The sequence below is a fragment of the Carassius carassius genome, chromosome 19, assembly GCF_963082965.1.
Source record: "Carassius carassius chromosome 19, fCarCar2.1, whole genome shotgun sequence".
Lineage (NCBI taxonomy): Eukaryota > Metazoa > Chordata > Actinopteri > Cypriniformes > Cyprinidae > Carassius > Carassius carassius.
In genome coordinates, this window is record NC_081773.1 from 31,013,643 (window position 1) to 31,041,275 (window position 27,633).

General features: G+C 36.1%; 1 protein-coding gene and 1 long non-coding RNA gene across 2 annotated transcripts; one reads left to right on the forward strand and one right to left on the reverse strand.

The window, feature by feature from the left end:
• The first annotated feature begins 2,057 nt into the window (after window positions 1-2,057).
• On the forward strand, window positions 2,058-3,316 carry LOC132095558 (transcription factor Sox-21-B). Its single transcript, XM_059500675.1, has one exon. The coding sequence runs from the start codon at window positions 2,439-2,441 to the stop codon at window positions 3,165-3,167; it is 729 nt and encodes a 242-aa protein (XP_059356658.1). The 5' UTR covers window positions 2,058-2,438; the 3' UTR covers window positions 3,168-3,316.
• A 2,057-nt stretch (window positions 3,317-5,373) lies between these two features.
• Window positions 5,374-18,480, reverse strand: LOC132094809 (uncharacterized). The gene is made up of 4 exons (XR_009422405.1): window positions 18,235-18,480; window positions 9,199-9,266; window positions 8,885-9,036; window positions 5,374-5,864 (listed from the first exon to the last, which is right to left on the reverse strand). It is a non-coding gene; the product is annotated as an uncharacterized LOC132094809 (long non-coding RNA).
• Between the last annotated feature and the right edge of the window lie 9,153 nt (window positions 18,481-27,633).

The window sequence follows — 27,633 nt, forward strand, 5'->3', positions numbered from 1 at the left end:
TTAATTCTGCTATATATCAACCAACAGACCATCTACACAATACCTGAGATATTTAAAAAGCATTTATATAGTTAATAATCAAAATGAAAATAGTTTTTGGTACTAGCTAATGAAATGTGTTTGTGTGTGTGTGTTGGGGAGTGGGGGTTATGGCTTTAAAATATATGTTGGAATCAAAGCAGAGGCTGCGGTGTTTATGCATTGATTCAATTCAATCTATTTATTTTTCTTAATCGTCGACTGTTTAAAGGGTTTAAAAGACCGTTTTGGCCGCTCACGTGATATTTTTGCTGTCGCCTGAAGCATCTGAAACATAAATTCCCCACAGAAGAGAACAGGACAGAGATGGACACGTCAGAGCTGCTGTCTGTCAATCATCTGCTCTGACACTCATCATCATCATCATCTTATCTTCACTGTACCCCGCCGGTCTTTACCCTGAACAAAAGACATGCATAGGAAGGCCGAGGGCACATCGCCATAACAGTACAACATTAATCTCATTCGAAAGGCGTAATTTAATTTCAGAAGCCACGTTTGGCCGAATAATGAAGAGGAAACCAGGCTTGTGGCGAACAATAGATTTCAAACACCCATGTAGCTGCTCAGCATTTAGCGCTGCTTGTCTTTTAATTCACAGATGACTTTCTTCACAGTAAATGTGAATGCTTTTTTTTTCTTATCTGCATCGTATTTGCTCCCTACAAGGCTCTGCATCTTTTAAATGTATGATTATTAATCATGTTGGCATCATCTCTGATAAAACAGGATTATGTGCCGATCTCTTTAAATGAATTAGATGCTTTGAATTTTGATTTGGATAATAATAAGAATAGGCTAATAATAATAAACACAAAAAATAGAATAAAACTGGTATGCATGCATGCCAATTTTCTGTTTTGAATACAAACGTATGCAGTAATATTAAAAGCTAGGAAAAATGCCAGTTTCTGCAATTAAATGATTTTCCCACTTGTTAAAAGCTGTCATATTAGGTATCATTTTAATAATAGGGAACAACAGAGAAGGTGCGCGCAGAATCCACTTGAACATACAATTTGCACAAGGGCTCTCTCATATATCTGTAATTGCACAGTGAAATATTCCTCAAGCTCATTTTCGGGACACGATGCGCTGCCTTCTGAAAATCCTTTGAAGTCGGAGAGAAAGAAGCGACAGAGAAACTCTGAAGAAGAAAAAGTTCTCTGAGTGCGATAAACACCTCACGCTTTATCTAGCTTATTAATACGTGTGTGTGTGTGTGTGTGTGTGTGTGTGTGTGTTAGTGACATATTCAGATAAATTAAAGAAGACGTGCGTTCCGTTTGGTCAAGACAGCTGATTTTTTTTCCCTGATTTAATTTCGTGATGTATTTAATTAATGTGACTTTTATTTCATTCTGTGCAATCGGAACGCACCCCAGGCATATGAACACAAAATATAAAAAAAAGTGATTTATTAGGTTATATTTGCTAAAGGTGACTCAATATTGACGGTCAATATAAGTTCTCTAAAGTTTCAGGAACTAAACACATCAGACAGTTAAAATGCAAATGAGTAAAAAAAAAACGAAGTTTAATTTGGTGTTAAATAGACGAAAATCGCGTTCACCTGAGGAGGTAACCATAGCAACAGTCGAACACTTTTCGTCAGGATCGTTATTGAATGGAACGTTGACAAAATAATTCTGATATTATATTGTTTATAAACAAATCTTTGTTTAAAAAAAATTCTAGAATTCACAGTTTGGCTTGTGAGATTGACAGATTGCACTACTAAAAATCGCAGATAAATGTATTTCAAATGCGAAAATCGTTATATAATTAGCACACGCTTACGTGGAGTAGGCTATTATTAAAGTACTACACTCATATGCTTAAGCTGGAACACACACACACACATACAATGTCGGACTGCTTTTCACTCTGAGCAAAGCGAGTTTATCATTTCACTCTCTTTCCTCGCGCTGGGTGGGATTTTGGAGCGCCCCGGGTCTGACAGCTGTAGTGCGCATGCGCCGAGGGCCCTTTCAGCACCTGCCAGCGCGCTCCTTACTTCACATGTTGCAACTCTCGGTTGAGAATCACTCGACTGAAGCTATCAGCTGCGGTTGCTTCACCATGGTGAAGAGGAAAACAACAGTTGAGCAGAGCTAAGGAGGAAGACGCTTCTTGTTCACCCCCTTCGACTTCATCTGCAATTTTTTGAGGATATACTAAAGATGCATCTGAGAACATTGCTTTCGTGAAAGTTTAAGAAGAATTACGCTTGGACTGTTTTTTTTTTTACGCGTCGGAATGAAGCAGTGAATTTAAAGCAAGCCCGGAGACTTTTACATCGCGTAGCCTACTTTCAAATCACGCGAATCTTTGCCGAAGTGACAGCTCCGTCGGTGGATTTGTAGCCACCTGAGCAGGTGAAGCGAGCGCTTGCCGTCATGTCCAAGTCTATGGATCACGTAAAGCGTCCCATGAACGCGTTCATGGTGTGGTCCCGAGCGCAGCGGAGGAAGATGGCCCAAGAAAATCCGAAAATGCACAATTCCGAGATCAGCAAGCGACTAGGAGCGGAGTGGAAACTTCTGACGGAGTCCGAGAAGAGGCCGTTCATCGACGAGGCGAAGCGACTGCGGGCGATGCACATGAAGGAACACCCTGACTACAAATACAGACCCAGGCGCAAGCCTAAGACATTAATGAAGAAAGACAAATTCGCGTTCCCCATGGCGTATAATTTGGGCGAGCACGAGGCGCTGAAAGTGGGCGGCTTACCGAGTGGAGCGCTTACCGAATCGTTAATGAGCAACCCGGACAAGGCGGCAGCGGCGGCGGCGGCAGCAGCAGCAAGAGTGTTCTTCAACCCTTCCATGTCTACAAACCCCTATTCGTTTCTTGACTTCGGCTCAAAAATGACAGAACTTTCTCCACCGTCTTTCTCATACGCCTCACCGTTGGGTTACCCAACAGCGGCCACGGCTTTCTCCGGAGCCGGCGCACACACCCACACGCATTCACATCCATCACCGGGAAACCCAGGCTACATGATCCCGTGTAACTGCGCGGGTTGGCCGTCTGCAGGGCTCCAGCCACCTCTTGCCTACATTTTATTACCTGGAATGGGCAAACCACAACTTGAACCGTACCCCGCGTACGCGGCGGCGTTATGAGACTCTGAAACAGTTTCTAAATGTGAAATCAACGCAATACACGTGGAGCATGAACATGTGATGCCACGATCTTCATATCAGATATCACATGTGTTTGTATCATGATTAACGCCTCTGGTGTTCTGTTCTGTTCGGCGTGGATGTTAATGACAGACTACAGTGTGCTGAGCGAATCCAGATGCCCTCATCAATGTGAAGAGTTCCAGCGCGTCAGACTCACCTGTTGACTCTGTGACTAGTTTACTGTGTGCCACTATTGCAGAGAAAATTGGGTGTTACTGTTCAAGTGGTTGCATTTTAGATATATTGAAAAAAACAAACAAACATTGTTTTATTATGAAAAACAACCTTGATGAATTCCCGCGCAGTTTTTTTTCTTCTTCTTCTTCAAATCAGTCATGTTGCTGTAAATGTGTACAGTTTTATTAAATCATATCTGGATAGTGCTCTAAACGGTTGGACTAGAAATCAGGTGTAGGCTATATTTTGAGTTTCTTATACTATTCCATGGATGTATGTAATATTTATTGTTCAGTCAGTGAAACTACCCTATTTGTTGATCGCGGGACACGCCGTGTCCTTTAATATTTTTTGCACAAAGGGAAATTGATATTGAGCACTTATGAGTGCCATTTATTCAAAAGAAACAACATGGCCAAGTTTCTGAAATTTCTAGGGTGCTGGTCCCTCAAAATATTCTAGATCAGACGATCGTAAGAAAGTCCGTTTTTTTTTACTAACTCGAAGTGAAATTGTATGTTATATGTTTTGCATAATTCCACTTATGTACTTAAATGCCTATCGTTCATTTATTGAACAAGGGGGATATAATAAAGTGTATGCGGAAAAAAGGAAATTGCTCTGTAGTTCTTACAAGATTTGTATCTTGAATGCCCTTACTTTTTCGGACCAGGTGAAGTGTAAAGTATCCTCTAAAGGACGCTTTTGTTCGGGCTTTGAATAGAATTACTCAGAAATCTCAAGCAGGTCTTTGTAATCAAGAGCCAAAATCCTGATTTATCACAACTCGGATCATGAATAGGAAGGAAGATAAAGCTGAGGAGTTTACTTTTAAGCAGAAAAACGAAACCGTTTAGGCCTTTCAGAAATACTTTTCTTAGTCAAATAGAGCTATTGTATTAAAAATGGGAACACTCTTGTTCATTTAATGTTTTATGTACTCACCAGTTGTCATTATTTATGCATAATACACATGCACATCATTCAAACGGGGTTGCATTATTCATAACATTCGTAGAATTTAATCCTTTCTTTCCAATATGCTCCATGCCGGGTCGATCTTAATGTAAACTGCCCTCTTAGATTACATAAAGAAGTTAATTCGTATGGCTCAGACCAATTATGCTAAACTAATTTGGACTGTCCAGGGATAATTACCTCCGCCACGGTTAATTGGATCTTTTCACTGGCCTGTATTCTCTTTTGTCACACCGCGATCGCTGCTCTCCACGGAACTTCCTGCGTCGCTTTGGAAAAGTGACCTTGTTGCACTTGTTATGAACCAGACGAATCAACAAATCACCGGGGTATAGATGCACATTATTCACAGGACAGACACCTTTTCAAGAGTGATCCTTTTTTAATTTCAGAGCAGCTTCTTGGTGACCTTTTGCACGTTATTTTTTATTTTTTTGTTTTCAACTCACTCTCTTTCCCAAGCCGATTAAGCATTTTAAATGTGCATTTCAGTGCAATATAGTTATTACAAAGTAGATATTTATTTTAAGTGTTATGCACATTATTTTCAGGACAGACACGATTTCAAAAATGATCCTTTTTTATTTCAAAACAGCTTTCTGATGACCTTTTAAACGTTTGCAAAACTACTGTAGAATTCGTCTTAGAGATTTGCATTTCAATGCAACCAAGACATTTTATATTTTAAACATGTTATTGTTTTTACTTTTATTTTTTTGGGTTGCAACTCCCACTTTTGAAAAACTTGTCTGAAAGATTTGCATTCCAATGCAACCTACGTAGATATATTAAAAGAATACTACTTCTATTAGTACTTTACACTGCAAAAAGTTGAAAAATAAAAATGTGCTGATTTATTTCTACCCTCCCTGACCTTTAGAATGGCTTTTGCATGCAACCGGGTTGTAGTCAGCGAATATCTCAAAAATCATTTAGCTGTCACCACATATGCATATTTTAAATGACCTGAAAAACATTTTTTTTTTGTTTTGTTTCTGAATTGGTCTCTATGTTACACTGAAATGCCTGAAAAGGTCGTCGCTCCACAAAAAGAGCGCACATTACCAGCCCAGTGACCATTTTCCTCTTTTTTTTATTTTCTCAGCTCTCTTTTCTCCCTCCACTTTTTTAAAAAGGGGGCACTAACTGAAAGAACTTTGCGTCCCTTCAGTAGGAGCATTTAGACGGTCGAGGAGGTTTTGTCTCCCAACAAAACCTGAGTTGGGAGGCCTTTGTGAGCCTGTTGTTTGTTGAAGTGGAGCTCAGCAAAAAGCGCCTGCTTTCCCTCATTGTGGTTAAAGCAATCAGTGGTATTTGGAAAACTGTTAGCATTGTGCACTTCTTCTGTGTCCATTGTTGAGGATTTCTTTTCACAAGGTTTTTTTTTTCTTCCCCCCTTTTTTTCAGGCAATCCAGCTGGCTGGGGTGAATAGCGCTGCAATGTGTACATGCTTTGTCCCTCCGAGTCCTTCAAGTAGCCTACATTGAATAGAGTGAGTTGACACTGGATGACAGTGAAACAACATAATAAAAAATACATGAGCACATGAATGGAGCCAGGCGCATAAATAAATAAAATGGGTGACCAAAACTGGATAAACTGAATGACAAAACGGTGAAAGGGGAACAAAAAGATATTTAACACGGCAGATTAGCATTAGAAAGGCATCTACAAAGCAGAACAATTGATGAATGCGTTTACAGGCCAAGAAAGGAATGAACTAAATGGCTTTTGAATAGATATGCTTTATCTTTTCTGGAAAGGAGACCCAATGGGAAAGGTAGAGATGCGAATATTCAAACAACCGCATGAGAAAATCTGGAAGAATGAGGAAATTAGTTCATTTACCGAACTAAAAGGTGCCTCTTTTTTGGTACAAAGTTCGCTGACAAGAGGTAAGCATTGATACGTTGAGGTATTTTGCCAAGATTTTTGACCTTATCATCCTCGAATATCATCAGGTGTCAACTATCATAATGTGCCAAGTTGGGTTTTCTTTCATTAAGGTGGAATATTTAACTAAAAGACAGTTTCCCAGTTGACTGATAACATTAAGAATTGCAAATATTGTTTTGTATAACATGCTTTCTGAAATGTTATGTGTAAATATGCAAGTGAGGCATTATCTAATTATAAAATGCATATATCTCCTGAAAATAAATCTGAGCAATGGATAATGTCATATTTAAAATCCTGTCAAAAGAAAAAACCCTTTACAATATTTTTAGGGATAAAACGTTGTATATATATATATACAAGAGAAATGGCCTTTAAGAAATATGCATTATAATAAATAATAATAATAAAATAGATAAAGTGCTCTAATAAAACTAGATGAATGATATATGCACAAATCCCTCTATAAAAACCTGCTATTGAAGTGGAGAAAAAACTCACAGCCTTTAAAGATACTTATTGAAACCTACAGATGCAAAAAGATTTAAACGGAGCAATTCCAATAGGGTGCTCGCACTGCAGTGCTCGGGCCCTTAAAATGCACCTAAATGTGTATTTTGAAAGTTTTCTTTCCACTAGTCATAAAATACATGTTATGCAAAGCCAAACAGCATGAAATCTCAGTCCAGTGCATGCAAATACAATGTTTTTGCCTGTAGTGTCTGAAATTGTGTTGAGTTGGTAAAACAGCACACAAATGGTCAAAGTTGACACTAGATCACACAGTTTATGTAAAAAGGCTCCAAATGCCACATTGCCTTAAACACAATATCCATTAAATATTCAGAAGTTCAGAAGCCTACATACTTTTACAGGCAGGGTTTTTCTCCAGCATGGGTGTATTTCTAACGGTATTTCACACTACAGTGATAGTATCAGATGACAGACAAGGAAAAAGCCACATTTATCCATGCTCAGAATCCTTTGAGGATTTGAACCAATGGACGATTGTTCAGCACACTCTGATTCACTGTCTTTAAAAAGCGTTCATTGATTTTTAGCGATTTGATCCTTTTCAGCCTCACTAAACACTCCAGCCATGATAATAGAAGTTTCCGCCTATGACCCAAATATCCTCCGTGTTGCTTCGACACACAGATTCTTTTTTTCCTCCCTCAAGTGTGTAAAAGTGCTTCCTCTCTACTGGAAATATATGAGCAATACACCGTAAAACATATCTGTGAGATATTATTTCTATAGCTATGCTGATACTTTAGAGGAAAAATAAACAATATTGAATATGTTGAGCTTAAAATTCCCCTTAAGGTCATAATGGTACAGTAAATAAAATGCATTTGCACTTCTACTATATTTTTACAGGACAGTCCTTCAGGATGATGTATGGCCAGGTAACACCATAAATAAATCATGCAAATATTGTTATGAACTGGGTTTTTTTTCCTTCTTTTGGCCACTTGTTGAAAGTAATTTATCCATTTCTGCTGTCAAACACTGGCACAAAGATATTGTGCAAGAATTAATTAAATTAAATTAATTAAAGAGGAAAAAAATATTACATATGATGATTATTTGACATTTTTATAATTTTGGATAAAATATGCATAATAATGATCATATGCATTATAAGGAACAAGATGCATTTAAAACAATAACTGTAACATTAAAAAATCTTAAAACTAGGATCTGATAAAGTTGATCTTATGTTTTTGTCATTTATGAATATAAACGCCTCCATGAATAAAACTCAAATAGATGAACCATTGACAATGTGAACTTGATGTATTAGATGCAATTCACTGCAATATACATATAAGACATCAAATAATATAATGCTGGCAGTAGAAAAAAAAAAAAATTAGATAAGATATTTATTGGTTGAGTTTAAAAATAAAACTCAAATGACAAACTTTAGCATTCAATGAAACTGCGATGATGGGAATTTGACAAATTAGACATAATACACTGCAATATAAACATAAAAGAGATTTTAAAATATACGATTTGAGTCTAATCTTTCATGCTGGTGGTAAAATATGAACATTGTACAAAATCATTAAAAAAATGGTGCTTTTTAAAATAGAATAACTATTAACAGATATAAAAAATAAAGCTCAATAAGAAAATATATAAAATTTGAGTCTAATTCTGCATGCTGGTTGTAAAATATTGTACAAATATTAAAATATATAGAATATCCTTCTTAAAATGTTAAACTATGCATGGAATAATTACTTCTTTTTGTTCGTTTAGATAGATGGAAAATATTTTTTATTGATAATTTAGATCCACTCTCAACCAATCCTAGATGCAGATGAGTATTTTGGCTCTAAACGAGGTTGCACAGGTCACATGCAGATTCGCACCGAACTCGTGATGTAATTCCATGTCATTTTTGGGGAGAGAGGCGACCGCAGAGGTAGTTTACCATTGCCTCTCTCTCGGCACAGCATCTCAATGTCCTCGCTGACTTCTCCAGTTCATTTAAGGCAAATTAAAGTGTGAAAAAGTCTCTCCTGGAGCAATCGCTCCATCATGAGGGCCTTGTGTCAAGCATGTTTATGGGGGCAATGGACTGTATTACCTGTAATCTCTGGAGAAGGACTCTGCCACATTTCCTTACTTCAGTTTGCTCCGAGGAGGGCAAAAAACCCAAAATTATCTCGCATTACCGCAACATCTTGACGTGTCAAATCGAAGCTTCAGAACTCGCCCGTGTCGCTGTGCCCAAGGTCACTAGAAGAAATGAGATAAACACTGCACGTCTTCTGAAGTCTGAACTCTGTACTTAAAAGAGGAAGTTTGTGTCAAGGTATTGTGCACAATAAGCCATGTACAGCAGCGAGGCCCTGCAGGAAGGCAGAAATCACATGATGAAAATTGGAAAGACACACTCACTCGCAGCGTGAGATGGGTGACAGTTCGACTCCAAACAAACCGAGCGGGACAGTCGCTGAAGGACGATTCTGTGTAGAGATTGACAATAGACAAATTATTTACAAACTGTAGTCCAAATCACATGATGGGAATTGTAGTTAGTACCGTAATCCATTACATTTCAGGTGATAAAAACAGATTCGTTTTTACTTATCACATTGATTTAAAAATAATCTTGCACCATATTAAAATAAAAATACAAATATTCCATTTCAACATGAAATGCATTAAACATCAACGTCAAAGATTCGGGAAGGAACTGCAGGGGGTTTGTGAATTTAATGAAAAGCTAATCTAAATTAATTCATAAAAACGTTAAATTAAATAAATCTTTCAATCAAAATAAAACACTTAATTACAAAGAATTTTATGCAATTACATGCATGTGACCATGTGAATAATATGCAATCATGTAAACTGTAATACAAAGTAACTGTAATCAGATTACAAGTATTTTAAAATGTAACGTAATCTAGTTACAAGTACTTAATTTTTGGAACCCGATTATTTAATCCAGATTACATGTAATCAGTTCCTGCCCAGCACTGTTCATAAATAATGTTGTAGTATAAGAAACAAGATGCATTCAAAGCAATCACTGTACATCAATAGGAATACAAAAAAATAAAGAAAATCTGTCATTATTTTAAATACAGCATATCAAACTATTACTGACAGTGTTTTTATTTTTTTAATTTCTACGAATGATGAAATAATCTTCTATTCCTAGGTAATTTATTTATTTCCTGTACATTGATGCTGTCCTATATTTTTCGTTTTGAATGATTCACACAATAAAGTGCTGAAATGTCACCTTTTTTTCACGTTTGCATATTAAAAGTGTCCTCTGCACCAGAGATTTGAGGATTTCTAAAATGCATGGGAAATGAAAACACGCTTTTAAATATGCATAGTCTTTGATAAATATTCTGTCAGCTGACAGGATGTTTTTGTTCGTTCTCTAGTTGACTGCTGGCACAGATTGTCTGCCATCATATTAAATTCCCTGGTTTGGAGGCTAAAATGTATGAGTGAGAAATAGAAAATAATGAATTTGAAGAACTTTTAGCCTCAGGAGTTAGTCACAAAGTATTATATCCTCCTGTGAGACACCACATGCACAAAAAAAGATAAGTACCTGGCAGTCGGTACACTCGAACCTACATATGCCTATCAATAAAGCAGATTATTTTCTCTGCTTATTACTGAGCTGATCTGGTGGGGGGCTGCAGATTACATCCTTAATGAGAACGAGTGAATCTCTCTCATTTGCTCAAAAACTCCTCTTGAGGAACGTTCTTTGCCTCCCACAGGATTTCTGCAAGCGTTCATAATAATAATAATGATTATTATTATTGTTGGTGTCAAAAAATCCTCCCTGGCTTCAATTTGTACAGCTTTATTTATTCATATTTCAACAGGATTATTTAAGCATGGCCTGCTCTGAATTCCACATTGATTATCGCTTTACATATTGCTATGTGCATGTGGATTTGCCCTCACAGTGGTTCTTAAAGCTCACACGGCAAACCACAACCAGATTATAGTATATTGTAATGTATATTTAAGCAATATGGCACTCGAGGCTGAACACAGTCAAAATAGTCTCAACTAAAAGGTTCTATTTTGCACGATTCTGTTCTATTCTATTGCATTCATTTATATTTGACTATTTTACATTCCATTCCTTTGCATCACATTTCCTTAAATTCTATTAAATTGCATTCTGTTCTATTTTATTCCATTACACTGCACTGCGTTCCATTCTATACTATCCTATGGCAGTGCTGTTCTATACTACTGCATTGCATTCCATTATATAGATTTCTGCTACATTGCATTCTATTCTATCGCAGTGCATTCTATTCCGTTCCATTCCATTTCACTACATTCCGTTATATACTACAACCCGAATTCCGGAAAAGTTGGGACGTTTTTTAAATTTTAATAAAATGGAAACTAAAAGACTTTCAAATCACATGAGCCAATATTTTATTCACAATAGAACATAGATAACATAGCAAATGTTTAAACTGAGGAAGTTTACAATTTTATGCACAAAATGAGCTCATTTCAATTTTGATTTCTGCTACAGGTCTCAAAATAGTTGGGACGGGGCATGTTTACCATGGTGTAGCATCTCCTTTTCTTTTCAAAACAGTTTGAAGACGTCTGGGCATTGAGGCTATGAGTTGCTGGAGTTTTGCTGTTGGAATTTGGTCCCATTCTTGCCTTATATAGATTTCCAGCTGCTGAAGAGTTCGTGGTCGTCTTTGACGTATTTTTCGTTTAATGATGCGCCAAATGTTCTCTATAGGTGAAAGATCTGGACTGCAGGCAGGCCAGGTTAGCACCCGGACTCTTCTACGACGAAGCCATGCTGTTGTTATAGCTGCAGTATGTGGTTTTGCATTGTCCTGCTGAAATAAACAAGGCCTTCCCTGAAATAGACGTTGTTTGGAGGGAAGCATATGTTGCTCTAAAACCTTTATATACCTTTCAGCATTCACAGAGCCTTCCAAAACATGCAAGCTGCCCATACCGTATGCACTTATGCACCCCCATACCATCAGAGATGCTGGCTTTTGAACTGAACGCTGATAACATGCTGGAAGGTCTCCCTCCTCTTTAGCCCGGAGGACACGGCGTTCGTGATTTCCAACAAGAATGTCACATTTGGACTCGTCTGACCATAAAACACTATTCCACTTTGAAATAGTCCATTTTAAATGAGCCTTGGCCCACAGGACACGACGGCGTTTCTGGACCATGTTCACATATGGCTTCCTTTTTGCATGATAGAGCTTTAGTTGGCATCTGCTGATGGCACGGCGGATTGTGTTTACCGACAGTGGTTTCTGAAAGTATTCCTGGGCCCATTTAGTAATGTCATTGACACAATCATGCCGATGAGTGATGCAGTGTCGTCTGAGAGCCCGAAGACCACGGGCATCCAATAAAGGTCTCCGGCCTTGTCCCTTACGCACAGAGATTTCTCCAGTTTCTCTGAATCTTTTGATGATGTTATGCACTGTAGATGATGAGATTTGCAAAGCCTTTGCAATTTGACGTTGAGGAACATTGTTTTTAAAGTTTTCCTCAATTTTTTTACGCAGTCTTTCACAGATTGGAGAGCCTCTGCCCATCTTTACTTCTGAGAGACTCTGCGTCTCTAAGACAAAGCTTTTATAGCTAATCATGTTACAGACCTGATATCAATTAACTTAATTAATCACTAGATGTTTTCCCCGCTGAATCTTTTCAAAACTGCCTGCTTTTTTAGCCATTTGTTGCCCCCATGCCAACTTTTTTGAGACCTGTAGTAGGCATTAAATTTTAAATGAGCTAATTAAGTGGATAAAAGTGTAAAATTTTTCAGTTTAAACATTTGCTACGTTAATTATGTTATATTGTGAATAAAATATTGGCTCATGTGATTTGAAATTCCTTTTGTTTTCATTTTATTAAAATTAAAAAGACGTCCCAACTTTTCCGGAATTCGGGTTGTATACTATTCCATTTACTCTGCTCTATTCTCAGACATCCCAAGTCTCCCGGAAGTTACGGGAGTCTCCCGCATATTGAAAGCGGCTCCCTGAGACCCGCAAATTAGTTAAAATCTCCCGGAATCTAGACCGAGCGAGCAAAAGCGCGCATGCGAAACAGATACTGTGTTTTAAACCGTGTAGCGCACGCACGGCAGAGAGGGAGAGGGAGCGAGAGACCTTGCGTGTGTGTGATAATGTGCGTGTGTGCGAAGCGCATGTAAGACAGAGAGCATCCTGATTGGACTGTTTCTGCAAATCAACCAATCAATTGTCAGTGTGGGCGGGCTTTTATCTCTTGTCCCGAAAAAAATTAATCAGTTATGTCTATCTAGAAACAGGAGCATCATTGCAGAGGGAGAGTGCCACAGAACAAAAAAAGTATAAGACACATTTTACGGCAGACTACACGAAAGTGTACTCCTGTCTTATAGGTGTCAAACATAATGACAGTCTTGCTCAAGCATTGCCCATGGAGGGTTATATGATTGCAAAAGGCATGTTGAGATGAGTTGACAAGTTTAATTTCATCTACATATTATTCAGGTTAGTTGCCAAGGCTGCATGAAAAAAACCAACTCCTTAGACCTGTTTAAAGTTGCAATGGAAAATAAATAAAAGCAGTTTACATAAATTGTATAAGCAGATTATATAAATAGTAAAAGTAATCTACATATTTAAACATAATTAACGAATAATTACATAGGCCTATAGCTTATAGAAATAATATTTTATGCTTTTATATCTGTTAGGGACCACAACATGTTAGGGAGGCTAAGCACAGGGAAGGCTGCTCCAATATATCTCCGTTCTCCCATTCAGATAGGCAAAGTCTCACTAAGAAGGTGACTACAGCTGAGAAGTATTTCCTTACTTTTGGGGGGGGGGGGGACTTTTTGCAGGTTGGGATGTCTGTATTCTACTGCATTGCATTCCAATCTTTTGCATTGCATTCATTTATATTCTATTCTAATACACTGTATTCTATTCTTATTCTGTTCTATTGTATTGCATTGTGTTTTCATTATATGCTATTATATTGCAGTGCATTCTACTCTATTGCAGTACATTCCATTCTGTTCAATTCCATTCCATTGCGTTATGTTATATACTGTTAAATTGCATTCTGTTCTGTTCTATTCCATTGCATTCCATTTTATTCAATCCTACTGTATTGCATTTCGCTCTGTTGGATTTTATTCCATTCCTTTGCATTGCATTCCATTCTATACTATCCTAATGCAGTGCATTCAACTCTGTTCTATTCCATTTTATTCCATTCCACTGCATTGCGTTATACTATTCTATTGCATTGCATTCCACTCTGTTCTATTCTACTGCATTGCATTCCATTACATTATTTTGCATTGCATTACTTTCTATACTATTCTATTGCATTGCATTCTATTTTATTCTGTTGCATTCAATTCAGTTTTATGTTGGATTATATTCCTATTCCTATTCCATTTAGGTCACAATGCTAAATACATATAATAAAATCCAACTAAAAGCACACACTTAGTTTAGATAAACAACCTTAAAAACATTAAAAGAGGCAAAAACACTTCCAATAGCTTTTGTCAAGTTTTTCTTTAGCTGTCTCAGTAATATTACTATATAGCACAGTGCTTGCAATCAAATCATACTATTTCACCCCTGAACTCTAATAACACACTTAATCTATTTTGAATGCTCTTTCTTACAGAAAGTCCATAGTGGGAATCGTAACAAACGATACACATATAATTTCATGCCAGAAAACAATGATTACAAATGCACAATTCAATGCATTGTAGAAAAATCTGCATGTTATTTATGAAGATTTGATGATCACTAATTTGAATCTTCTAGAATACAAATAAAAAGACCCCAAATCAAAAGGCTTTGCTGTGTTTTTAAAATGCACACACAATAAAAAGATTGTGTGGGTTTTATGAAATGCTTATGAATTGCAAAACTTCTTTGCAACCCCCTCGTCATTTTCTCTTCTTGTCAAATCACTCATCAATGTGTCAACAGTGCAAACTTTTCCAGAAAGTTTTCAAGTCACACACCAGAATGCCGTTGTTTGTATTCCTCTTCATGAACTCTTTTCTAACCCACGAGCGTGTTTGAAACCTCGAATAACCCTCAGACCTTTCTAGCTCTCGCTCACTGTCGATATGGCAGCGATGCATTCAAAAAGACACACATTCTTACTTAAACCGGATCATTAGGGTGAAATGCACACCAAAATATCATCTGCAGCATCGTGAAATAACGAGACGTGCATTTATGTATGTAGGACAGCGTGTAAATGCGAGTCATTAGGCCATTAATGTCAGACTCATTGCGTTCTGGTGTCACTCTGCACCTCTCAACACTTCTGCTGATATTAGTTTAACAAATGCAGTTTGATGCAAGATAAATAAATGTTCAAAAGCTCATGTTTAGGTATTGAATTTGTGCTTCTCGGTAATTTGATTTACAATCAGAGGTGACAGGCCGGTGGGCTCAGGTAGAGCTAAAGCAAATGCAAGAGGAGCGGCTGCCTGCGAGAGAGCTTTATTAACTCCACCTCAGATATGCTAAAGTGCCTAGATACAAACACTTTGTCAAAATCAGGCTATTTATACATGGTAAAAGTATGCAACTTTGTAGCTGTGCTGAAATATCTACATTTAATGAAACGATCCGATGTGTGCAATGACAGGTGAACTGATTGCTTTTTCATACCTTTGGAGATTCAGCTCTGTGAATTTGAAGTTTCAACTTTGTCTCAGATGCAAAAAAAATGAGTCAATAGTTGTCATCCAGTACGAGTATGAAGTATTATTTTATTGCACATAAACAATGTAAGCAATTCCCCATTTAGAAACATAAATAAATGTATATAATTATTATATTTATTAATGACTGATTATATAATTAAAATATTAAAACATACCTCTTTTGTAAGTCACTGGATAAAAGCATCTGGTAAATGCATCAATGTAAATGTATATTGCATAGTTATTATATATCGTGCCTCTATATATATTGCAAACTTTCTATTTTCTCTCCCTTTAATTTCACGAAGTTCCAAAGTGATACACAGAATTAAAAATCCCGAATCACAAATTAAAATGCATTTGTGTGATTCAATCTTTTAGGTCTCAAATTTGTCTGAGATGCTTCTAAAATTAGGAGAAAAAAAGAGACATTAAAGAGATCTCAGTTGCCATTTTTCTATTCTAAAGCGATGCACAGAATTACAAATCAAAATCGCAATGCACCATGCATGTGAGAGCTGATGTTTGCATGCAGAATAAAGGGAAGAGCGAAGTATCTCCTTTAAAGCAGGACCTGAAAATCTTGTTTTTGGCAAACACGCCTGACCCAAATTTTCTGCCCCCTTCCTCCTCTGTAAGATGCTTTAGCAATCCTTACGCCCCGAGGGCGACCGTGTATCCTTTAAGGAAGGAGGGGGGGGCCTGCCAATGCCTTTCCATATAGCATGCTTAATGACAGATCAACGCCGCCAATATAAGTCTTTCTTGTAGCAATAATTAGTGAGGGATCCGCACTCCAACAAGCCGGTTTGCTGAGTTAATACCAAAGACAGATTACAGGCGGTGCCAAAGAGTGCCCTGGCATGTAGCTGGCAGTGCTTCCCCCTCGAAAAAAGAAAAAAGCTTGACATCACATTAGCACACGGTCAAGGAGTTACATCCTAACACTTCCATAATCTGCTTTCCTGCACAATTAGCCTGCCATAATAAGTCACTGTCAAGACACTGGGGGAGAAAGAGAGATGGGGGCAGGGGACTTTACCCACGGTCTGACGGGCCATGCTTGTGTTCCCTGTCTGTAATGGAGACGCTGAGATTATGTGGCCCTCCAGAATTCCCAATGGGCCATTTTTTTCTGGAATTAAGGCCCAGTGTCTCACTGAGCCCCAATTATCTAACCAGAAAAATCAAGCATAAATGAGGCAAATGAGCGGCGGACCAAACGTCAGCTGGGTCCGAATCAAATCAGAATCTCTTCTTAAAATTCCAATTTGAGAGCGGAATTTTTGTATATATATATATATATATATATATATATATATATATATATATATATATATTTTTTTAATAACTATACTAAAGGTTAGCTAACAGTTACATAATTACAACAATGTTATAAGTATAATACATTTAATATATTATAATTAAATTCTTTGTATGCTTACAAACTTGGCTTAGTAAATAGATTCTGAAACTTTTATATAATGCCATCTATAAACTATACATATAACAATATATAAATGTTTTATAATTGTATTGAAATATGTCAAAATTGTATTATATAATATTATAATTATATTTAATGTATTATAAAATAATAAGTATTATAATAATGCAATAATTATATGACGTTTAAAGTCAAGTTTGGATACTTGGATACTAATAAAGAGATTGTGATTTAAATGAAAGAACTTTTATTGATCTAATTGACACCAAAAGCAATTCACATGTATAAACACCTAAGTATAATTCTTAATCGTATTGTTGTAATGATTTTCCTTCTTTTTGGGGGGGAAATCTACTTATGCATCCTGTGGGGCGTGGCCAATCCAGTCCAGTTCCGAATTCCGGATCCAGAACTCCAATTTGGAATTTTCTCTCACGACCCCATCGACCTTTTCGAGCGCTGGACTAAAAAAAGCTTCAGCCGCAAACTTGAGGAAACTCTGCGGAAGAGAACGAAGCAGCGACAAGAATGCACACACACACACACACACACATGCGCGCGCACGCTGATGACACCCGGTTCCATTCTTCCGCTCTTTCCTTTTCTCCACTCGGCGCCTGGCAGCACAGAAGGGCTAAGCTGGGAGCTGTAATGTCATTAAATTGCAAATGCTTTTTTTTCTTCCTTGCCGACACACACTGTTTACTTATCTGGCAAAAACATATGTTGGAAGGAATCCGTTAAATTCTGCCCATTGCCTTGGGTGAAAGTGCAATAGAAACGGACCCACTGAGCACCTTCAGTTGTCTCCTTTTAGCACTTCGCCTTATCTACAAGGCTGCTTAGCAGCAAACTGGCGAGTTCAATGAAAAATGAAGATACAGCGCGAGATTAGGCCCGAGAACAGTGAGAGGTAGACAGCTTGCGGAGAGGGTCATCCTGTCGCAAATGATTTTCAACTCCCCTCCTTTTCCATCTGCATAAATGACTATTTTTAAGGCATCTCCCGCGCCTGTATATTTTTCCCACTCTGTCACACATTTAATTTCACGCCCCGTGTTCTGAATATGCTTAAATGCATATCTCCGATGCACCTTTAAGCCCACGGAAAGAGGACTTTGGGGGAGGGAGAGATGGGACGTGCTGTAGAGATGCCGAGAGGATGCTGGGAAGGGGCGGCTCGGCAAAATTAAAGATAAAATGGTGTGATTTGCACTACAAGTCTATTACTTTATGGCATTTACATAAAGTTTACCTCTGCAGTTCCGCCGCTTCTCCTCCCCTCCTCCGGACCACCTTCCCGTCGATCGGCTCGCATAAATATGTATAAATCTTTGTTTGGGGGGAAAACAGAATTCGGGAATGGCACAGAAAGTTTGAAGGGTCTCACTTCGCTGGTTCTTCTCGGGATCGTCGGCTATCTACCCACAATCCTCCGGGAGAAGGCCAAGAGCATCCTGAAAGTAAAATCCCAAATCAGTTGTTTCTGTTTGAGGACCACCTGCTCCTCAGATGTTTCTCCTGAGAGAAGGACACAGAATAAAGTCAGAGATGACCTGTGTTGCTCTGTTTGGATTTCACTGATGTGGACTTTTTACACTTTCTAACGCCAGATGTATTTTGATATGGTATTTTATTTTATTTATGTTTATTTATTTTCTCTCTTGAAATAGTGTCATTCCGAATTAATGGATGGCTGTTGTCAATACATCAATAAATACAATGTTAAAAAAAAAAAAAATTATCTTCACTGTTTGTGGACATGTGCATTTCCTAAGGAGAAAAATCAGAAAAAGGTGATACTTCATAAAATTAAATTAAATGGCATTTCTTTAATTAAACTATTATATATAATTATATAATTAATGTATTATTTGTCTAAGCCAAATTTCAAGGAACTTTTTCCTTCTGTAATTACTTCAGCCTGTAAAGCAGAAAACAGAGTAAATATTAATGAATAATATACATAATAATGTACTCATATTAAAATGATCGGTTACATTATATTTTGTCCTTTTTAATTATAGATTTAAGTACGGAGTAATATTAATTAACTATGTGTACCTACTATATGGTTAGGGTTAGGATCAGGTTTATTTGCATGTAATTACGCATAATAAATACATTTTACAATAGTAAGCACATGTAACAAGGACACTGTCAAATAAAGTGCAACCAGATTATTACAATAAAATGTTTTAATATCATCATAAATCATAGTCTTCTTGTAGTTTAACTGTATTTATGTATTTTTAAATGTATGTATTTATTTACTCTCCCTTGAAATATTGTTATTCTGAATTAATGGATGTTTCACACTATATAATTCTATGTGTATTTTTTAGCAGTTTTTATTTATTGATTGATTTGTATGCATTCATTTTATTAAGCAGATTTTATTTTTATGTATTAATTAGTTTATTGATTTATTTTTGTATAATTATTCCTCTATTCTTTCTCAAACTGTTGGTATTTCAAATTAATGTGTTCCTTGTGTCAATGTGTCATTTAGTGAAAAGTGCATAAATATAGGCCTACTGTAAAAAAAAAAAGAAAGAAAAAAAAGAAGCTGGTGGAAGCATCTGAAAGCAAACTCAAGACGCACCATGCATCGTCTCTGAGCAATGTTACATAAAGCAAAGGGAGAGTTCTGCAAACTTAGGAAAACACCTACTTCTTCTGAGCTCTTCCTCTCGTTTCGGCGGGAGGTCCGTCCCTGTTTCCGGCTGAGGGACGCCAGCGGATTGGCCAGCGCAGAGATTGGGCTATTCAGAGCACGCCCGCTTCTTCTTATTGTCTGGGCCGCTCCACGTTTGAATACTCTCTCTCTCTGCGCCCAAACAGATGAGAGAGGCTTAGGAGGTGCACGGCTTTCTCTCCACTCCTTTTTTTTATTTGCAATTAAATGCATTTCAAATGGAACAACTCTACAGAAAGCAATTTCGATAAGAGAAGAAAAGGCCATTGCTTTCCCCCACCTCCATTGTTGCGACTTTTGCATTTCAGCCGCATTCTGTTATGTGAAATTGCACAATCGAAAACATATCTCGACAGTGGATGTGCCTCAAAAATTTAATAGTCCCATATTGAAAATTAAATTGCATCTTAGAAATCATTTAAGCCCTTTCCACGTTTTCTTTCTCGAATGCCTTTCATCCGGCACACTTTTTGCTTTTGGCTTTTGACTGGCGACAAAGGTCCTAATTGTATTTCACTAAAACTGAAACGTTATATTTCCTTTTTATTTCCCGACTTGCCCCGACCACATTTTTTCCCCTCAAAAGCATGCGATAAAATAAGGATATTTGAATTAGTGCCATCTGGTCACGTCGCGCTCCTCGCATATTGTGTTGCGTTTTGTGCGCGAAGCATGCACTGCTGCGAACAATCTCCTCCCCAATTGGCGCATCTTTGAAGGATTTCTGAAGCACTGTAAATAGCTCCAAACCCTCTCTTACAAGGTTTACCCCCGGAGCACTTTGTAACTTATCGCCCTTGCCTTGTGCCTCCTCTATGGCTGGCATTATGCTAAAATGTAAATCGCTAAGCTGCCAGAGATGTGGGTGTCACCATGGAGCAAGGCAAGCGAATAGTGTGTGGATTTCTTGGAGCCGTCGTAAAAGGTTCAGTTAAGCTACACAGTCAGGAATCGCCCCCTTCCATGTCCAAGAAATGTGATTTGAGTGCTGCTGATTTCGCATTTACTTTTCAGGGCGCTGTCTCCTGAAATGTGTGCGTGTGTAATTCTCTGCTGTAAAGGCCCAAACGTCTTGCTTGCTGTATGTGTGTGTGTATGTGTGTGTGTGTGTATGTGTGTGTGTGTGTGTGTGTGTGTGTGTGTGCCAGATGTATACCATGCTGTGTCCAATGTTTATAAATTGCATATAGTGTTAAAATAAATAACATGCAAGTACCCATATATCCGACTATCCTTATAGAAAAATTATCAGATTTGGGGCCACCAAGTGTCAAACCTAAATTAAATGTGCAAGAGAGTTTTGCTGCCCTCTAGAGCCTGAAATGTGTGGAGGACATACCAAATTTCTTCCTAAACGATCATTTCTTCTAGTGTGTTGAGAACAGCATAGTATCTCTTACTGTTTCTGTAGTACTCAGGTATGCACACTGCTTTCTGTTTAAATCAATGACCTACTGCTCTCTATTTACATAAAAGTGCACTGTACACAATAATGTATCCCACGATGCACATGACCTTCCATTTCCAGTGAGAAACAGACTTCCAATATTATTCTTTACACATACCTGTAATTTGATAGGTCTGCCAAATGTGCAGATTTTAAACAGAACTTATTAATGCTTTAATGTTTCACTTTAATACACTACATTATAAAAAACGTACCTGTGTGCCTTTGACCACTTTCTGCAGTTTTTACAGAGGATTTGTTGACTAATGATCTGAAAAGAATGGGATTGAACAACAGTTAAATATATAAACATATATTTAATTCAAAAGAACATATAAAATTAGACATATAATACAAAAAACAAACAATACTTAAAACAAACTACTATAAATTATTATAAATACTATAAATATATTATAAATATAAATTTAGAGAGACAGGGAGAGAGAGATAGTATATATATATAAGTGCTGTCAAACGATTCATCTCGATTAATTGTATCCAAAATAAAAGTTTTTGTTTACATAATATATACATTTATATATTAAATATATTTATATATGATATCATTTATATAAATACAAATGTATATTTAATACAAATTCATGTAAATCTTTTCAAAATATATGCTGTATGTGTGTGTCTTTAAATATGTATAATAAATATACACAATGCATACACATATATTATGTAAGGCAGGGCAAGGCAAGTTTATTTATATAGCACATTTCGTACACAATGGTAATTCAAAGTGATTTACTTAAAACAAAGTAAAATAATTATGAAGATGTGCTCTGGTTTATAGCATATTTGCAATATATTTCGGTCCTAGGTCATTTAGTGACTTAAAAGTACTTTATAATCAATCCTAAATGTAACTGGAAGCCAGTGTAAGTGCTAGGTAAATCTGGGTATCATCAGCATAGCTGTGATAGGCAATTTGGTTCTTTCTCATTATTTGACTGAGTGGGAGCATATACAGGCTAAACAAGAGCGGTGCTAGAATCGAGCCTTGTGGGACTCCGCATGTCATGGACGTCAACTTAGACTTATGCTCTCCTAGACACACATAATAGCCTCTCCCTTCTCAGTATGACCTGAACCATTTGAGTACCATCCCAGAAAGCCCTACCCAGTTTTCCAGTCTCTCTAGAAGTATGTTATGATCGACAGTGTCAAACGCAGCACTGAGATCTAGCAATAGCAGCACAACAAAAACATTTATTTGGGATACAATTAATCGAGATTAATCGTTTGACAGAACTCTGTTTTGTCATGTGTTTCAGTTCCTGTTTTGCCTTATTTGGTCTGTTTCCTGTCCTTGTTAATCTGATTATTAGTTGATTCCCTGCACCTGTCTGTTCCTCATTATCCTGCCTTTAAAAACCCTAGTCCTTTCAGCTCAGTTTTGTCGGGTCAACCAGTCAAGTATGCGTGTCTTCCTCCTGTTCTCCATGTTGGATTTACCCATGTGTTGGTTTAATCAATTCGATTCAATTCAAGTTTATTTGTATAGCACTTTTTACAATACAAATCATTACAAAGCAACTTTACAGAAAATTACATTTCTACAATATTTAGTAGTAGCTTATAAGTGACTGTCAGTTTGTGCGCATATGACAGGATTTTTTCAGAAAAATGTATACAAGACATAGTCAGCCAGACGATGAACATTGTTCAATTATTATATGATGCAGTCACACTTGCAGCAATATTTGTTAGTTCTGTGTAATAAAGACTCTTTTGATTATTCTCGTCTCCGTTCCTTCCGACAGCGTGTGAAACATAACACCTTTTTTAATCAACATGGTTTTATTAATTAGCATTGTTGAGCTCTGTTGATAGTATAAAAGCTATAGCATGTCCTTTTAAATCAGACATCACATGAATTCAAAATTACATTGTCTTAAAAAATGCAATAGCCAAATTTAAAGCCAGACTGTCCTAACAAGTCCAGCTTGTTTTAGCAGCAGTGTATCTAGCTGTCATCTTTGTGTTTTTAATTGCAAAGCCCTTCAGAGGCAGACCCGAGTGCCAAAACCCAGGTAACCCTTCAGTGACGTCTTCAGTGTTTATCACCACATGCACAACAATAATCGCTGCAGATGTGAGCGAGCCATTAGCTGAACTGTCTGAGATGCAATAGGAAATGTGTCATAATGCTAGTCAAATGGGCAGACCAATCCACGCTTCATTTGAAAACATTTTGCATTTTCTTCCACAAAGCCTCGTGCTTTTGAGATGAAACTGAAGTGCTCTCAATTACAATCTGAAAAGGCAACCTTTCTCTGAATCGACACATTAGGTTCCCTAAAACGGGTGTCGTACGGAACCTGCTCTAATAGCCATTAGCAGAACTGATGCATTTTTCCATCAACATAATAATAATAATACTCCTGTTGCTTGTTACACAGAATTAAGCATCACCTTCATCTGGGCGTCCCTTTGAAATGCTATTAATCGAGAATTTCTCATTGTTGCCACTTCAAAGGATAAACGCTGTCCTCAGCGCTAACTATTTTATTCATGCCTAAAACAATAGCGTTTTCAGCAAGGCTTCAGCGAAGTGCTCTTTACCGGGTCAGACTACATTGTAGGTGGACAAAATGATGGAAAAACCGCCAAGCGTACTCCACGCTACTGCAATTAGCCACTGAGGAATTAATACAACTTTAATGAGGCCCATTTAGGATGAGCATTAGCAGGCCATATTCTAGTCAAAACACAAATACTGTGACACAAAAAGAGAGAAATAATGGCAAAACCCATTTGTGTGTTTTACCAGGAATACTTTAAAGATAAAGATATTTAGTTTTCATTTAGACGGTGGAAGGATGCAGTTTTTATAGTGAATTGGTAATTCTATCAGTGTTTCTCTGTGCTTGTTTCATTCTTCAGTAGTGAGAAAAATATTGTTTTGATTTGGATTTTCATATGTTGGATGTGCTCTACAAAATAAAATAAAATAAAAAAACAAACATAATTATTTTTATAAAAATAAAATAAAATAAAATAATTTTGGTGCATATCTCAAATGTTGGTTGTGCTCTACCAAATAAAAAAAGGTAATAATACTAAATTAAACAAACAAACATAAAAAATAAATAAAAATAATAATACAATTAAATTATTTTGGTGCAGATCTCAAATGTTGGATGTGCTCTACCAAATAATAAATAAATAAATAATAAAAATACTTCATTTAAATTGGTGCACATTTCATATTGTATGCAATAAATAAATCAACTTATGTTCATTTACTTATGTTGTTTCAAACTTGTGTGATTTTCTTTGTTCTGCAAAAAAAAAAAAAAAATGTTTGTTTGTTTTTTTGTCCATATAATGAAAGTCAGAGAGGTCCAATGTTCTTTAAAAATGTCTTATTCTATTTGTATTTATTTATTTATTTAGCCAGGAGAATCACATTGAGATATTTCTATGTCTTCTTCCAGTGAGACCTGGTCAAGTCAGCGGCACATTAAATTTCCCAAAAAAAGAATAAGAACAATAAGACAACACCACAATTTACAACAATCAAAAGCCGAGAAAAACCAGATCAACTAAAACAATTACAAGTATCCGATAAAACATTTCGCAAAAGACGATTAAAGGTGCTTAGGGTTGGAAGTGCATCTAAATTATTGCAATTCAATCCAGGCCCAGGGGGCATAAAAGGAAAATGCACAACTTATATACAACTCAAAATATATTTTCTTATCTTACAACATGTGACAACTTGCCCCAATCTGATATTTATGTCAAATACTCATTGCACGGTCCAGTCTGCCTTCATCATGGTGACTCTCATCCTTGTGATTTTATTGCATTTATTCAACATCTACAGCAAATATGATATTGGAATTGAATTGAAAAAACCAGAGAATACAAGCATGACTGAAAAGCTGCTAGTAACTTAGATGCACAGAGATCTTGTGACAACTAGCCCCGGTTTACTCGCAATGTGTCCGTTAAACTTCCATAATAGCACTCTCTCACGTGTTTCCCTAAAATACCAGCTTACATCCATGGCTTTATTTCTCACTGAAAACTATGAGCAACATGGGAAGTGGTGCAAGAGTTTCTTAATAATTAATGAGGGAAATATCAATATTTTTCCTCTTATTCCTCCTGCTCTGCAGCACCATCATGTGTTCATAATGTGATGTTCTTCAAGGAAACTGATGATAACCTGCTGCACTACAATGAAACACAAATGAAAACAAATAGAAATGCTGCCTTAGCAACTAGTTGAAATAAAGACAGAATCACTATAATTTAACACAAATAGTTAACTTTAAACATCTCGTAAACATTTCATCAAAATATGATTTGCTGCACTTTTGTGCCTTGACAGATCAGGACAGAAAAACAACACTGTTTTGACTGTATTATTTTCTTATTATATTTTATTTCAACTTTGATTATACTTCCTTTTAGACCATTTTAAATACCTTTTTTATATTTGTATTTGAAATGATTTTAAAATTGATGTTTATGTCTCTTTTTCTTATACATTATCAGACATAAGTTTAGTTAAAGGCTATCTGTTGAGTGTTTTTGTCATTTTTATTAGCTTTGTTTTTAAATATATCTGTATAGTTTTTATTATTATTTTTATTTATTAGATTTATTTTTAGTAGTTTTGGTATCATGCATATACATATATTTTTGTCAATATTTTGAATTCATGTTATTTTTTTTTAGAATTTATGTTTTCTTTTTTTCTAAAGTTTTGCAATTTTGTATGCATTTTATGTCTCTCTATTTATTGTGTTTTTTATTAATAAATAAATAATTTCTTCAGTTTTAGTTACTTTAGTACATCGGGTCAAAAATGAGAAATGTTGAGAAAATGTTTCATCTTTTTACCAATATGTCATAATAAATGTAACAATTTGCTACATTTAAGCTTCTCTTGTGTCTAGATTCCAGCTCTGTAAATCACATGCATGCTGCTTACTTGTTTATATATCCATTTATATATATATATATATTTGTTAATTTATTGGCTCATCATGAGATGTGTGAGGTTTGCAGTGAAACGATCAGGAGACAAAGCACACTATAGCACAGGAACATATGATATGGCCTACAGGTCTTCTGTTTCCGTCATCAATGTACAAAACATGTTTTAGCCTGCAGTTAAATGCGTGATTGATCCCAGGACTAATAGTCTTTCTTCTGGTGATGGTTTTTGCATGTTTTTTGACTGGAACAAGGTGCAACACTTTCAGGGTTGCTGTAATAAAAGTTTGAAAATGAAGACTGATTATCCTTATTTGGAGTCTGAATGTTGCTGAGCTGCAAATCTTACACAGTCTCAGTCTGAGGATTCAGAGAGGCTTTGGTCAGTGACCCGGTTAGTCACAAGAATGACCCGAGGGGCGGCTGCAAAGATCCCGAGGAATTCACAGACTTCACACACGCTCAAAAGCACTACAATCATTCACTTCAAATCCTTTTGGGGGAGGGGGGGGGGAGGGGGGGGAGGGGGGGGGTTACATTTCTCTCTCTCTCTTTTTTGTTATATAAAACCAGAAAATTCTGAAATAAAAGTTCTTTTAATATAACACAGTCATACATTAAATGAGATATATAAAAAAACAAAGCTAACTGGAAATATTAAAATAAAACAAAACAAAACAAAAAATGAAACAAAACTAAATTAAATTAAATTAAATTAAATTAAATTAAATTAAATTAAATTAAATTAAATTAAATTAAATTAAAAACATAAAAAGGAAAGCTAAATCAAACATTAATAATTAGTATAATAGTACATATATAATACTAAAATAACACTGTCATACATTAATTGTGATTTTTGTGTGGAAATACTTTTTGGGGAGTTAAAATAATATAATTAATAAAAATTAATAAAAATAAAGCTAAAAAGGACTATATATATATATATATAGATGTGTATATATGTATGTTTACAACTTTAAAAAAATATTAATTTAAGCTAAATATTTAAATATAACAAGCACAGCAATTTTAACCTTCAATTTAAATTAAAATGTAAAATAATAATAAAAAAATATATTCACTTTGTCACATAACAATAACAATTTAAACATTGAGATAAACTTGAAAAATAAAATAAACCAATAAATTAAATATAAAAATTTAAGTAAATTCAAAATATTAATAAATAATATAATAGTGCATAAATAATACTAAAATAGCACACTAAATGAGCTTCTACTGTCCAAATACATTTCGGAGTCACTTAGTCTGCATCAGTTTCTTCATTCGTGATCATACGAGTTATGCATCGAGAACGAGTACCTCATATGATCCAGAATATAACGAATATAAGAATATTTCCAGGAAACTGATTTCAAAACCATGCTTTGTTATTAGTCTACAACATCAGTGCATCAGAAGGAAACCTACACAAGTTTTCTCATGTGTGATAACATCAAGTGTTTTATCTGCTCTAGATGAGTTGAATCCATTGAGAAACATTTCCTCAGGGCTTTTGAGCAGCATTAGTGCAACAAATA

Coding starts and splice junctions, on each gene's coding strand:
- LOC132095558 (XM_059500675.1), top strand. CDS start 2,439: ATGTCCAAGTCTATGGATCACGTAAAGCGTCCCATGAACGCGTTCATG.